General features: G+C 38.5%; 1 protein-coding gene across 2 annotated transcripts in view; it reads left to right on the plus strand.

Moving 5' to 3' along the window:
• Positions 1 to 12,118, plus strand: part of RHOBTB1 (Rho related BTB domain containing 1) — a 49,532-nt gene extending 37,414 nt beyond the window's left edge. For both annotated transcript variants that reach the window (XM_068197108.1, XM_068197109.1), the window contains 7 exons: positions 1,040 to 1,225; positions 2,942 to 3,909; positions 4,335 to 4,453; positions 6,317 to 6,467; positions 8,043 to 8,131; positions 9,224 to 9,329; positions 9,836 to 12,118. In XM_068197108.1, coding sequence (XP_068053209.1) covers positions 1,040 to 1,225; positions 2,942 to 3,909; positions 4,335 to 4,453; positions 6,317 to 6,467; positions 8,043 to 8,131; positions 9,224 to 9,329; positions 9,836 to 10,005 — 1,789 coding nt within the window. In that variant the 3' untranslated portion in view covers positions 10,006 to 12,118. The remainder of the gene's footprint in view (positions 1 to 1,039; positions 1,226 to 2,941; positions 3,910 to 4,334; positions 4,454 to 6,316; positions 6,468 to 8,042; positions 8,132 to 9,223; positions 9,330 to 9,835) is intronic.
• The last annotated feature ends 2,914 nt before the right edge of the window (positions 12,119 to 15,032 follow it).

Below are 15,032 nucleotides of genomic sequence, written 5' to 3' on the forward strand. Positions count from 1 at the left end.
TTGCTGAGTTTATCCTGCTGACAATTCTGTAGCAATAAGTTGCCTCCTCAAAATGTCCCTTCTTCTCAATTTTTCTCAAGAGTTTAAATTCAACTTTTTTTTTTCTTCTTTTCTTTTTTATTTTCCCGTAAGAGACCCAAGAGCTTGAGAACTGCTTGTTTATAAATAATGAAATTTCCTCTACTTAGGTATGCCCAGAGACAAGTATTCAATCATTTCTCTGCCTTTGGGTGCCAGCTCTGACAAGAGTAAGCTGTAATTCAGTGGATGAGCTGTCAACCTTAATCCTCATACTTAGAATTTATATAGCAAGTTTATTTAGTGAAGCAAGTTTATTTAGTTTCTGTTTTCTTATAAACCTTTAAAAGCGTGCAAATATTGCCATGCTTACTCTAATTTAAGCCACTGTCCTAGTCTACAGTTTACTGATCTTATTTTCACTGTAATGTTTATTTTTGCTGATATTGTAGAAGTGGTCATTCTGCAGTAGTTTGCCCTTCTAACAGGTTATTTATTAAAGATGTTGGAGAATTGCTGTGCAAAGCACATTGCGAAGGCAACCACCTCAGTACTTCAAACTCCATGACAAGTTCACAAGTGATCTGTGTCTGCCTGGGTGGCTGTTCTGAAGTTTTGCGCAGCTCCTCTCTAATTCCTCAGCACCAATGATCTTTGAACTGCAATTTAGGTGTCCAGTCAGCAGAGTTGTTTCTGGAGCAGTGGCAGCCAGTGAGTAACTGCTGTGTAAAAGTAGAGAATGGAAAGCCCTACCTCTCTTCTCAGTGCTCCGCTCACGTGTGCTGGGATCATCTCAGCATGAAGGGGCAGTGCTTCCTGGGTATGTGGCTTTTGTGCTCCCATGCTTTTGTGGTCAAATGTGTAGCTTCTCTCACACCTCTGCACGAACAACATGTATTCTGACATCTGGGTGTCAGCGCGTTTGTCAAAGAGCAGAGAGGAGTAGTTATGGAAATAGCTGAAACTGCAGCAAAAATCATTTGTGGGGTTTTCATCAGGTATTTTCTTGTTACCTTTCTAGGTCCGATGTTGTTGTTCTGTGCTTTTCAATTGCTAATCCTAATTCCCTAAATCATGTGAAAACAATGTGGTATCAAGAAATCAAGCACTTCTGTCCTCGCACACCTGTCATTCTGGTGGGCTGCCAGCTGGATCTCCGCTATGCAGATCTCGAGGCTGTTAACAGGGCCAGACGGCCTCTGGCAAGGTAAAGTTTAAACAAAAATGAGAATTTTAAAAAAAATCACCTTGGTAGTCAGGTACAACACTTGTGAAAGAGAAACTGGAGAGCCTAGTTTCCTTTTTTTTTTGTACAATGAGAGTATATGTGCTTTCTTCTTTTTTAATTGTGTTGTCTGAGTTGGTTAGGTCTTTAACACACACAGTTATTAAGTTTCCCACCAAATTTTTGCACATTGGATATCTAAACGTGCTTGGGTGGCAGAACACTACAGTAGGATAGAGATGGTAATGATTATTGAATGTTTTCTTATGTATTTTACTCCATGAACATGTATGTCATGTCCTACTCTCTCACTATTGTCAGGAACTGTTTTAAACTGTCAGATTCTACTCGAATTATCTTAATTCTCAATTTTTTTTTGCTAAAAGTAATCCTAGATCATAGCAGAAAATGAAATGGTTGCAAATTAAACTTCTAAAAGTTCTGAGATTAAGAGAGTTTGGGGGTTGTTCTAGAGAAGCTTTGTTTCTCCCAGATACAAAATACAACCACATATTTGGCCACAACAATCCCACAATAACTGGCTTGCTTCTAATTTATTCCTTTTATGGGAATTTCAATGAGACCAGATTCACGGAAATAATATCCATGATTGTGTAATTAATGACTGTATTGTAACAAATTTCCGCAAAAAGATTGAATTAATATTTTGTGAGCCCTTAGAAAACTTTGTATTGCATTGCAGTCAAACTCTTGACTTAGCAATATGATTTTTATAGGTCTGTTTGTTTATTAAACATTTCTTTGTTGTGAGGGTGGGGTGGACTTTTTGGTTAACTCTTTAAAAAAAGGGAATTATCATTTTTCAAAACTCCTCTTCTGCCCTAATCCTGCTCCCTGATTTCACCATTAGGAAGTTTGAGTCAGAACTCTGTCTGGCACAGACTCCTGCCACCTGAACTGGTTATTTATTAGCTGGCACTCAGCAAGCTGTTGTCTGGGGCGTGTTCCATCTGTGCCAGCTCGTGTCTGCCCAATATGGTGGGCTCAGAGAACACACTCTTGGGCCGTGACTTCTGGGGAGATGATTTTTTTTTGCTGGGAAAATGGATCCTAGCCCAGACTTTTTACTGGTTTGTTTACCCTGCATCATGTACTAGAGCTGCTCTGGAAATTCATGCGTTCCCACATAATACTTCTGCAGCCAAAACAAGCCTATCTCTTGCAGTGTGTGTTGTTACTCTTTTGTTGTAGGCTACTATGATTTTCTTTAAAAAGCATGAGCTTAAGAAATATTTCCATTTCATATTTAGCTGTATTTCTGGCATTTTTTATGTCGTGAGAATTTTCATTTGTGTTTAAATGATGGTTGTGACAGAATATCTGAGTAGTAAGGGGTGGTAGGAGGTTTTTTAAATAATGAAAGTTCTCAAGTATCCTATCAATTTTTTTTACTGTAAATTTCACTTTAAGTTAGAGGCAGCTCCATTTTGCCTAAATGATTTCTACATATGTTTAGTAACATTGCAAAGACACCACCAAACTTAAATTAAATTAGAAGTATACTCTAAAACTCTGTGGAGTCATGATTCTAGATTTCCAAAGGGCTCTGTGCGCTTAGTTTTATATTTTGTTTCATTTGAATGATAGTTATCTCAGATTTAGTGCTGAATATTTGGTAAAATTCCATGCTTTCTAGCGTAACTTTGTGTGACAAGGTTCATTTTTTGTTTACCCTAGGCCAATAAAAAGGGGAGACATTTTACCACCAGAGAGAGGCAGAGAGGTTGCCAAGGAACTCGGGATACCTTACTATGAAACCAGTGTATTTGACCAGTTTGGAATTAAAGATGTGTTTGACAATGCAATTAGAGCTGCCCTGATCTCCAGAAGACACCTGCAGTTCTGGAAATCTCATTTGAAGAAGGTCCAAAAACCTTTGCTTCAGGCTCCATTCCTACCTCCAAAAGCCCCTCCTCCAGTTATCAAAATTCCTGAGTGTCCCACGCCGAGCATGAATGAAGCTGGTTATTTATTGGACAGCCCGCTATGTGCAGATGTCATGTTTGTTCTTCAGGAGCAGGACTGCATTTTTGCTCACAAGATTTACCTAGCTACCTCCTCTTCGAAGTTTTATGACCTTTTCTTAATGGAATGTGAGGAAAGTCCATACTTGGATGAAACACAGTGTAATAAAGAAAATACAAATAAGGATGTTCTGACATGTCACCTTGGGACAAACAGTGACAGTGATGAGGCATCCTTGAAATCTCCTGATGTTAAAATTCCCCCACCAGAAAGCAGTGAGTCTTTAAACATGCTAGAACCTGAATCTGGTGAAACAAACTCTGCAGCAAGATCTCTGTCATCCTGGGGTAAGGGGTTTGTTAGTGTGCACAAGGAAATGCAAGTGAATCCTGTCTCAAAGCGGACGTGTCCTGTAACAGTGGTAAAAATGGATTCCTCTGTGCAGGCCGCACCTTTTAAAACTGTTTTGCAGTTTTTATACACAGGCCAACTGGATGAAAATGAAAAAGACCTCACCAGATTGGCTCAGATTGCTGAAATCTTGGAAGTATTTGACTTGCGAATGATGGTGGAGAATATTATGAATAAAGAAGCCTTCATGAATCAAGAGATTACTAAAGCATTTCATGTCAGAAAAGCTAATCGGATAAAAGAGTGCCTTTGCAAAGGGACATTTTCTGGTAAGTAAATACATGCTTAAGCAGGAAGAGAACTATTTTTTTATTCACATCTATGTGACTGTCACTTCACAGACTTCAAACAATGTGACATCTTACATTATTCTGAGAGGCGGGATAACCCCAAAATTGTAGTGTTACTCAGGCCAACTGTTCCCACCTGGGATTCTGTAGTTTCATTTCTCAAAATCTACTCACAGCTTTTAAATAAGCAAACAATTCTCAGAAATGTTGAACACTCAATATCCCCCTTTACAATTAAAGCTTTTCATTAACTATTTAAAATGCAAGAGTTATTTTTGAGGGGGAGGTCATGGGAAATGCAGGATATTCTCAGTTAACAGCATACAAGTGAAACACATTCTTGAGACAAGGTTACACCTTAAACACAGACTTGCAGCACTCCTGTGCCTTTGTTCCCATGGCAGATGTGACATTTAAATTGGACGATGGAAGCATCAAGGCCCACAAGCCACTGCTGATCTGCAGCTGTGAGTGGATGTCTGCTATGTTTGGAGGATCATTTATTGAAAGCTCCAACAGTGAGGTATTTGTCTATTTTTGTCTCTTTTGTTTACAATGTCTGATGGATTTAGGATGATGGAAGCATCATTTATTTGAAAGGTTGCAACAATCCCTAGAATCAGGGATTTATTCTTCCTTGCAAACCTGGGATGCTTTTCTTCTTAAGGCATTAAATAAGGTTGCCCAGGAAGACAACATTCTTTCTCCAATGCACAAGTCTTCCTCCAGCACTGGAGTGTGTGTTTAAACCCAAAATCCTGTAAAATATTAAACATAGGGAAGGAAATTAAGTATGAATTTGTGAATTTCTTTAAAATATTTTTTTAGATTTTGTGAATATATATTTATATAATCAAAATCACTACAAAGAATACTTGGGGCAGGGACATTGATAAAGAAATTAAACATAAAAAAGGGTTAAAGACATATGAGCATTAAAATAGAAAAGAAAGCTGTTTTAAAAGTAGAAACTGAGCTAACTTTAGGAGAAGTTTACTAACTTTAGTAGAAACTTAGCATAGATTCTGCAATGCATCATCTTGTCCTCTGGAGTAATGCAGGTATGCAATACAGTTTAAAAGATCTCAATGCATTGAATTAGATTTTGCAGAAGCCCTGTATTTTCATGTGCCTTCATGGTCTGTTTTTCAAATTCTAAACACTCTGCTAACATTTTTTCTTGTGCCATACCCAGTTGTGTTTGTTTGTTTTTCTTCTTGCTTTCCATATAGTTATGCTCATATGAAGTGTTCAAGATTTTTGTTTAATATCCTGATATTTTTCTATTTAGATTTTTCTGGCTTCTTCTAATACAGCTGTAAACATAATTCCTTTCCCAGAGGCACACTCAACAAGTGGTTCAATAAAAATACGTCATTTGATTCTAGCATGCAGCATTTGGCAGTGAAGAATATGCAGTTATTTTCTACCAGCCTATTTTTAATTATTAGCTTCACAGTCTTAGCTTATCTTTCCAATTTAAAATGTTTAGCTTACATTTTGTAGAGTTTAAAGCATTCAGTAATGCTTTTGGAAGTTTGAAAGTATAGGTAGATAAGAATGGAGTGGAGTTTTATTATACAAATAATAAAAACCATCTATTTTTACATACTTCCTTTTCTGTATTTGGGGCAAATTTTGTAAACTCATTCATTAAATTTACAGTTCTCTGCATTAACAAAAATATATCAATTACGAATAAGTTTCACAGCTAGCTGCTCTCACTTGGAGAACTGAGCTGCTTCCCAGAGTGGCTGATGTGCATGAAAGGTTTATGCTTTAGCATGAGAAATTAGACAGTTTTTATCTTAGTCTTGGTAGCTTCAACCCTTGCTGGTTACACTCATTACATATGTGGGGTAAAGGGGCTTAAATTTTTTTTTCCCCTCATTTTTTCAGTTCTCAGTTCCTTCTCAACCTTGTTTACCTGGACAATTTGGTTATTTACCAAAAGACTGAGAGGAGTGGTTTCACTGTTATCTTTTGTTTTCTGTTATTCTCAGAATCCACAGACTACCCCTTGCCAGGATCAGATAGATTGCATTCCTCAAGGAGTCCACCAAGGGAGGTTTGGCATGGCAAGTGCTCAGTAACTGTTATGTGTAGCTGTCAATTTGCAGGCTAGAGAGCATTGAACAGAGTCACTGTTTGATGTAGATCCAATTCCAGCTTGGATATAACCTGGCAAAGGATCTGACTCTGGAGCAATGCTTACCTGTTGGCAGTGTCTTGAACTTGAATGGGAAATTTCTGCTTTGAAAAATGTTTTCCCTGCATTTCTGAAATGCCTTCAAGAGAAAAAGAGACAGTCAAGCAAAGTGAAAGAAGTGAAATATAGCTGCTACATGAAAATCCCTTAATAATTATAAATTCTCTTCTTTTTCAGGTAGCTCTGCCCAACATAAACAAGACCTCCATGCAAGCAGTTTTAGATTACTTGTATACCAAGCAACTGTCCTCCAGTCAGGAACTGGACACCCTTGAGTTAATTGCATTGGCAAATAGGTTTTGCCTTCCTCACCTGATTGCTCTAGCAGGTAACAATTTGTGGCCTTGTCCAATGCAGTATCTTCTGCAACAGCTGAAATTTGCTTTAAAGGTTTTTGGAATACATAAGATTTTCTCAAGTGTCAGAGAATTTTTTTTTTCCTGAGAGGGGTATTGTAATGCAAATTGATATTTTCACACAGAGAAATGTATTTGCCTCTCTCTTGCCTTTTTTAGTTTTGTGCTAATCCAGCTCAGAACACTGATGTTTTCTGTGCTGTAAAAACAGAAAGAGTAAACCTTCTCTTTAGCATTGAGGATAATGTCTGTGGATTGTAATATCCATTCTGTTGTTGTTAATTTACCTAAAACCAGGAAGGATTCTGGGTTTTCCATTAAGTAATGAATGAAGTGCTCCACTTTATATTTCTGTTCAAAGAGAGTAACTGAGCCAATTCAAAACTTACCTAGATGATCATGTTTTTAGAAATGCTGTCTAGGTCACTTTTCACTAGATGAGAATTGGATATTTTGGTATATCTATGGGGATTCAACCCTCATTTCAGAAAGAAAACCTTTTTCAATCCCATATTTAAAGAAAAATTACAGGTTAGAATACCACTAAAGTTGTTAAAATAAATCCATACACCACCCTGACCTCTGGGGTTGTTTGGTTTGTGTTGTTGTGTTAAATTTGTTTCTCTCTATGTCAGTAATTTGGCATTGTTCTGGAGACACGACCAAGACCAAAACTCAAAGAAAGCTGAAACAAGGCTACACCTACCTACAGGACTACATTTAGGCAAAATTTAATCACTAACCAAACTCTGGCTCTCCTTCAGTTGTGTATCAGGACTGTGTCTGTTGTCTTTACTGGTTCTGACAGACCAAATCTTTATTGCCAGATTTTATTTGCACCTTTTAGCTGAAGTTTTGGGTATTTTTAAGGTAACTGCAGTGTAAACATACATACAGTATTAAGTATATTTCATTCAATTTGATTCTTGGTGAAATAATTTTGAGTCCAAAGGCTACTGCCAACAACTGAACCCAGTAGAATCAAACCAACTGCCAATGTTTCCCAAAAAATACTCAGACTTTTAAGATTCTAGGAAAGGGTTAAGGAGAATCTTGAACTGAGGTGATTGTTGGGGCGGGGGCTGGTCAGCCTTCATCTGAATCCCTAGGAACAGCCACTCTGAAAACCTAAAAGGGGCCTGAAGTAACCTTTTCTCTATCATAGCTGTGTGTATACTCATTAATAAATAATTCAGTGGCAAGTGCACTGTTGATTAAAAACTTTGTATGACTGAAAGGAGACAGCTGATCCATATTTCTAATTTAAATTGAATATTGTACCCATGCCAGAGAAAAACTAGTGGCTGCTGAACTTTGTGTTTCTATAAGTGGTTAAGAGCCACATCTTCAGCTACAGCTCTAAAGGTCAGAATTTGACTTGCCCCAAATCTCAGCTTGCTAAGGATACTTGTGTGAATGTGGCCCCTGCATGATGCCAGTTACCACCAGGAGGAGGGAGGAGATGGTGCATGGGTTCTTTGTGACCATGGTATGACCTTGCAATGTGACTGTTTGCCCTGTGAGTGATGAGTTTTCTCCCCTAACAGAGCAGCATGCAGTGCAAGAGCTGACAAAGGCCTCCATGAGCGGGGTTGCAATAGATGGAGAAGTCCTCTCCTATTTGGAACTGGCACAGGTCAGTGTACACAGCCTTCTGAAGAGATTCTGATCAGCTGCAGAACTTGCTTTTAGCTCCCTCCTGGTTCTGAGCATTGCTTCTAAGTGGCTCAAAGTGTGCAGTTCTGAGAGTGATTGACGATAAAACTAAGTTTCATCTTCTGTTTTAAAGAACGTTTTTTTCATTAGTTCAAAGGTAAAATATCCCTTTAAATAACCTTAGAGGAGTTGTCTTTCAAATATATATTTTAATGTGTCTTGATTGTGGAACTTCCAAGCTCCACGTTCTCATGACCATGGTACACTAACTAACATGAAAAGTAATGTAATGAAGCTGTTCAGCTTTGTAATGGTGATTGACTCTTGCGTTCCTTTCAATTCAGTTCTTGGAGATATATTTAGACCTGTATTGCAAAGACAACATTTCTTGAATCCTTAAACTGGCTACTTAAAGTCAATCATCTGATAATTCAGAGTATGTGCAAATCTTCTTTATGTTCAAGTGCATTTCAATATTTCTTGAGTCCCATAAATAATTAAAAGAGAGAGCTCCCAGCTCACAGTTAAACTGCACACCTGTTTCCCAAAATGCAGCAGACTCCCAGCTACAGTGGAACAAGCTAAAATATTGTTTAAATTTTATTATTCTTGATTTCACACTGAGTCAGCTGCAGCTTGGCTTGAAGTAGCACTAAAACACTGCACAAAAGTAGCACTAAAACACTGGCCAGCATGCAAGATTCCCTGCAGCTTTTTCGAGACCCTCTGTGCAACGCCTGTAATCCTGTTGCAAAACCAGAGCTGAACCCTTCCCAAGAGAAAGCAGCTTGCTTCATTTCATTTTTATCTTAAGAAGGGCAAACTTTCTTTTATTTCCTTCTCCTGGTTGGAGACAGAAGCAGTATCTTTAACTACTGTTAGAATATCCTCTGTGGCCACCACCTAGCTCATGTTTATACTCCAAGACCAGAGCTGGCAGTCAGAATGAACGCCTGGGACAGTACGGCCAGGTACCATCTGCTAGGACCATTCCAGCTTTAGCTGTTAATAGGGGCTGCAAAATGAATGATAACCCCAGGAAATGGAATAAGCTCTTTGTTTTTCTTCACAGTTTCACAATGCTAACCAGCTGGCAGCTTGGTGCTTGCACTACATCTGCACCAATTACAACAGCGTTTGCTCCAAGTTCCGCAAGGAAATCAAAGCTAAATCTTCAGGTATGGGCAACTTCCCCGCCAGTTTTCGTCAGGTTTCCCTGTCTTTCTCCCCACCCAGTTGATTAAACATAAAGACAAAGATGAACTCACGTAGCTAAGCCATGAGACTGAACCTCTGTGCTATCTTGAACAGCATTCATAAATTCTTATCTGCAAAGAAAGGTCATAATCATTAGCCTGATTGCTGGGCAAGCATCATGTTCTTTCCCTAATTCAGTGATGCTAAAAGGAACAGAGCTCTTTTCAGGCTCTGCAATGAAAAATACACTCTGCAAAGGCCTTGCTTTTTTTATAGTTTTGGTGAACTAATGCCTCTTGTGTGTAACCACTTCCAAAGTCTTTTCACACATAAGGCATTTGAGGAAACTGGGTGAATCCTTGATAAGCAAGCCAGCATAGAGAATGGATCAATGATTAACTGCATAGCTTTTTGCAAGACATTTCTGGGATTTGTGTATCTTACTGGCATCTTTTGTGATTTTTTTCCATTGCTTTTTTTTCGTCAGATAATCAAGAATATTTTGAGAGGCATCGATGGCCACCTGTGTGGTATTTAAAGGAAGAAGATCACTACCAGCGAGTCAAAAAGGAGAGAGAAAAGGAAGATGTTGCACTGAACAAACATCATTCAAAGCGGAAGTGGTGCTTCTGGAATTCCTCTGCTGTAGTTGCCTGAACAAAGCAAATAAATGGAAATCCATAGCCAGAAGTTACTCTTATTGCTAGAAGTAAGATAAAGTTCAGGTTTTCAGGAAACTGTGTTCCACTTGTGCATTTATTACTTCTAGGATCAAAAGCACAAGCTCAAAATGAGCCTGGAACAGCTCCTTGAAGTCACTTGTATATTTTTGACTGGTAAGCAGATAAATGTCAACCATTATTACATTACTTTTTATACAAAAAAGAAAACCAAATCCAGCATTAATGTTTCAATCTCCAGTTGGGAAATATTTTTATACTGTCTAGTGTATTTTGTTCAGATAAAATTCTGGATACTGTTTTGTTTTACAGACCACAAAATAACCATGTAGCAGCTTTGTAATTAGATTTTAACTATTTTTACTATGCGAGTACAGTGAAATAGACAATCTTCAGTCATAAGAGACTGCTTTTAGAGTATCTCATAAAAAGTCATCTTAGGAAAAAAATCTAGCTGTCTAGTATAGGTTGTCTTTTTCAAACTAAGTACTGTGCACTGGTAATATAATTAGATGGTTATTTCCCCTTTCTAAAGCAAAGGGTTAGAATAAGATCCAATAACTGCAAGATATAGAGTGCTTGATCTTTGCTCAGCTGAATAATAGACAGTATAATTACCTGTTCAACTGCAGGCAAATGTATTTCTAATATTTGCCATGTAAGTGCAAATAATTATGACTATGTGGGCCATGTGAAATCTAGTGATTCTAAGTATTCAGAGGTTTTCTATGTCTAGATCAAAGAGGATATTTCTAAAATCATTTAGAAGGGCTTATTAATTTATATCCTTATACAAGTATGGATCTGAATGCAAAAAGCAGTTACACTGCTTGCATTTGAATTACTGCATGGCAGTTACCTTGTTCTGCAGGATCTTCACCATGCAGCCGTTCCTCATGCTGAATTCCTTTTTGCTTCAGTGCAAGCAAATGAAAGGGCTGCACAAACAAGTAGATGTTATCTAGTGTTCCAGCATTTTGTAAGTGAAGAAGGGTCTTCAAACACAAGATTACTTCAGTTTAATCCAGATTATTTTATAGCTTTTCCCAGGTAGAACTGAGAGTTTTAGGTTATTTTTAAGTAGATGATATATTTCCTGTGGAAGTAGATGTTCCCAGAACACTGGAGGCAGACTGATGGCAGAAAGGCAGGAATTCTGCCCAAGTGTTGCAAGCCAAGCTTCCAGTGTTCCCAAATAGCCTGTGTGTTTATGACTTTTTATCAACCACTACTCTAAAGCTGCAGTGTTACACTAGATTACATAAGGATGAGAGCATTTTTTAAAAGACCAAAACTAAAATCCATAGACTGTAGAACGTACACATGCAATCCTGTGCAGTGTCTCAGGCACAACTCTGTAACCAAGGTAGTATTGTGTATTAGGTTTGTTAATACTGTTCTGTGCTGGCAGCTCAGCACACCAATGTGAAAAGCTGTTTGTTTGTTTGTGGTTTTTTCTCTGTATCCAAAGGCAAGGCAGTACAGTCACCCCCCCAGCACTGTAGGTCAGGAAAGGCTTTGGCCTGAAAGCCATAAACACCTCGACATCTTTGCATTCTGCACGGACTCATGCCAGGCTGAGGCTTCCACAGCTGGGTGGTGGGAGCCACCAGCACAGGAGGAGAGGCTGCTCTACAAACCTTCATGAGGAGAGCAAGTGAGAGATTCCTACCCCTCTGAGATCCATCACCACGTGGTGATAAAGAAGGGCTATAAACGATGGTTGCAAATATGTCTCCTTAATTCTTGGTCAGTGACAATGTGGACAAGAACATCGAATAAGAGAAGGTGTGTCTAGACAGAAAAATAGCTGTTGTCATAAAATGTTAACCTGTCACACTTTAAGTAAGTATTGCTACTAGGTTTTACACAACCAAAGCTACTGTATGATTGTAATCTTGCCAAACTGTAATGGATATATAAATGAACCTGAGGTATATGCAATAATATCCAGTTATTTTAGTTATCAGCTACTATAACCAAGTGGCTGGTTCATTTGGTTAATGCTGTCTATGGCCTTTAATCTTGGTGGTTATTTTGTGTTTTTTTATTTTGGAAAAAAAAAATCAATAAAACTGTTTAGTTACAAATTGTCTCCTAGCTCTTTGAAGAAGCTTCCTTAATTTTGCCTTGCATCCTTCCCATTTTAGTGCTGCTTGTAAGCATTCAGTTGTGCTGTCATTCATTGAATTTTACTGAATTTTTTGCATATTTGCATCGCACATTAGTATTTATGGATGGGAATGTCACAAGGATATCCTACAGTTTGCATATGGTATTGGAAGGTCTGTGCTTGTCACTTACTGTTAAAACTGCACAGCAAAAGAAAAACAAACCTCTTGCTACTTTTCCCCATGGTTTCTAAAATTTAATTAGCATGATATTACCCAAGGGACATGAAACTAATTGGTCATGACAGACACAGGGAGGAAAAATGTAGGTAAACAGCAGGATGTCTGTAAGGTTTTCAGTATGCTCTAACACTGTGTTCCCTACTTTCTCACTGCCTTAGTTGTTAACCATCTTACAGAATTCCTCATTACCTATTAGCAAACCCTCAGCTTCATGAATACAGCTTATTTAATTGATAGATTAGTGTAAAGTTGGTACTTTTCTAGACAAGTTTTGAAAGGTATCATGCAAAGAATGCCATGTTAAGAGCTTTGAAAAAAATCACTAAGCAATGCAAATTACACTGAAAGTAAGTACATTCAGTACAGTGTTTGTTTTTCAAGTGCTAATTTATGAAAATGTTACGTATCTAATTTACTTTTGGAAGCAAACTTTTATTTCTTTGAACTTACCATTAGTAAAAAGTAATGGGCTCAAAAGAAAGACTGCTGATGTCAGGTGTAAAAATGTTTATCTTGTTTTATGACAAAAGCAGTAGCATGGGAGGAAGGAGCAAATCAGAAGCATTGCTCTCCAGGGTATACTGTTTGAAATATTAAGACTAATATTAAGAAGTCTTTGTTTCTGGGGAATCTCATTCATCTTACCTCTTAGAAACAATGTTTTCCTATTTGTTCTTTAAGACAGAATTTCTGCCAGCAAGTTTTTCTGCACCACAAGAGAAACCAGTTTCTGTGGCTTCCTACCCACAAGTAACCCACCAAAGCCAGAAATAGCCAGTTGTGTAAGATGGGAGTGGCCAGACTTCAGCCACAACTCCCTGATTTCATTCACTGAAGACCTACTCTTCACAGTCCTTTAGTCAGATCAGGCCTCAAAGCGAGCAAAGGTAAGCTAGACAGTACTAAAAATGTGGGTATGTTAAGAAGGGTTGCCTAGTAGAAGAGAGTAATCTGGAAATCCCTTCTGAGCACTGAAAGCATGGTTCTAACAGAGGGAGTAAGGAAAAGCAGCACAGTGATTTATTGCCCTAATTCTTCAGCAGCTTGCCTAGAGATAGCCCTCAAGAATAGTTTATGCCTAGAAGTATTTGTAAAATTGGGGGATTTCTTTTCTCTATGTTCAAATAACAAGCACTGATAGAGCAACTGAAGGCATCTTGGAAATCCTTCTCTCAGGGTCAGGTCTCTCATCCTCTGTACAAAGAGGTTTAGATAAAGATCTAATGTACTAAATAGGATTAATTTTGGTACGCAAACTCCAGGATCATGACATATTTAAATTCTTCCAGACTTTAGGATTAAAGTCTGGTGAAGAGATTTGCTTTGTCAGATGAAACTACGGTTTTGTCCCTATTCTGTCCCTTTTTTTTAAATCACAGTCTTGCTACTCTTGTCACTGGATAGGCCAGCATTTATTTACTCTGAGTTGGGTTCCAAAGTACGTACTATGCATTGAGATGTCTTTAAGGGGTATGCTTGCCACTCCTGAATCCCCTTAGATTTTTGATCTATTAAAATGATCTAACAGCATTTGCATGAGTTTACTTCTCCTGCAGGCAAGACTCCCATTGAAATGGATGAGATACTACACACACACACTTGGGGCTTTGAGGTGCCGCCTAATGAATTTCCACATTATCGCTTGCCTGTGTTCCAAATCTCCCAAAGAAGTTAGCTCTGTGTACTGCATGCAGGATAAGACAGTGTGTTAGCAGTGATAATCCCCATCCTGAAGGCTCTACAATAGGATAATTCATTGTCACTTAACTGATGCCTTTAGCTAAGAGAACACAACCCATGTCATGGATTCACTTTGCACTAGCAACCAGAGTAGTGAGACTCTTGTATATTTATATATGCAAACTAAATCCCTCACTGCTGCTTACATTAAAACCTTGATTTCTGGTATAAATATGAAAAGCTTTTGGATCAGGGCTACAGGAGGCTAAGATGGAAATTTGAACATTAGAAGATGCAAGAATGGTTAATGCTAATGTATCCCAGCTCTAGAGAAAATCAAACTGAAAAGGTAAAGTTGTGATTCAGGGCAAGCCTAGCATGGGACAACAGACTTGTGATGGCTCCTTTATAATTGTTCAGCCTCACCAGCTGGTTTTTAAGCAGGCCACATAGCTACAGCATCCCACTGGGATGTTCTACCGCAACAAACATTGCCAAGAGGCAGGTCCTGCATCCCACCCCCACACCATGGGGGGCACAGGTTACAGTGAAAACATTACAGTACATTGCTAATTCATCTCAAATCCTTTCCTGTACAAAGCTACCTGTCTGTCCTTTAGCCTGCAGAGCTGTCCAGTACCACCTGCTGGACATCATATATCTGCTTTGTATATGTTGTATCTGTATATGTTTTGTTTCTGTATATGGTTTTGTGCCAGCTTGAAGGATATTCCAGAACAGCAAGGACCTTACCCCAACACAGGAAGGATCTCCAGGCAGTTTCCTTCCAAGTGGCTGCAGATCCTGGAACCAAGCTCTGTGGCAGCCAGGTATTGGCCTGTTTAGGGATTTCAGGACAAACATAATATAAATCAACAAATTTGCAAAACCACTCAAAGTCAGAGACTGAGTGACTGAACACACAGGCATGAGCTGTGTGCCTGCATGGACAGGAGTATTTCAGGTACCA

Source organism: Anomalospiza imberbis, chromosome 8, assembly GCF_031753505.1.
Source record: "Anomalospiza imberbis isolate Cuckoo-Finch-1a 21T00152 chromosome 8, ASM3175350v1, whole genome shotgun sequence".
NCBI classification, from domain to species: Eukaryota; Metazoa; Chordata; class Aves; order Passeriformes; family Viduidae; genus Anomalospiza; species Anomalospiza imberbis.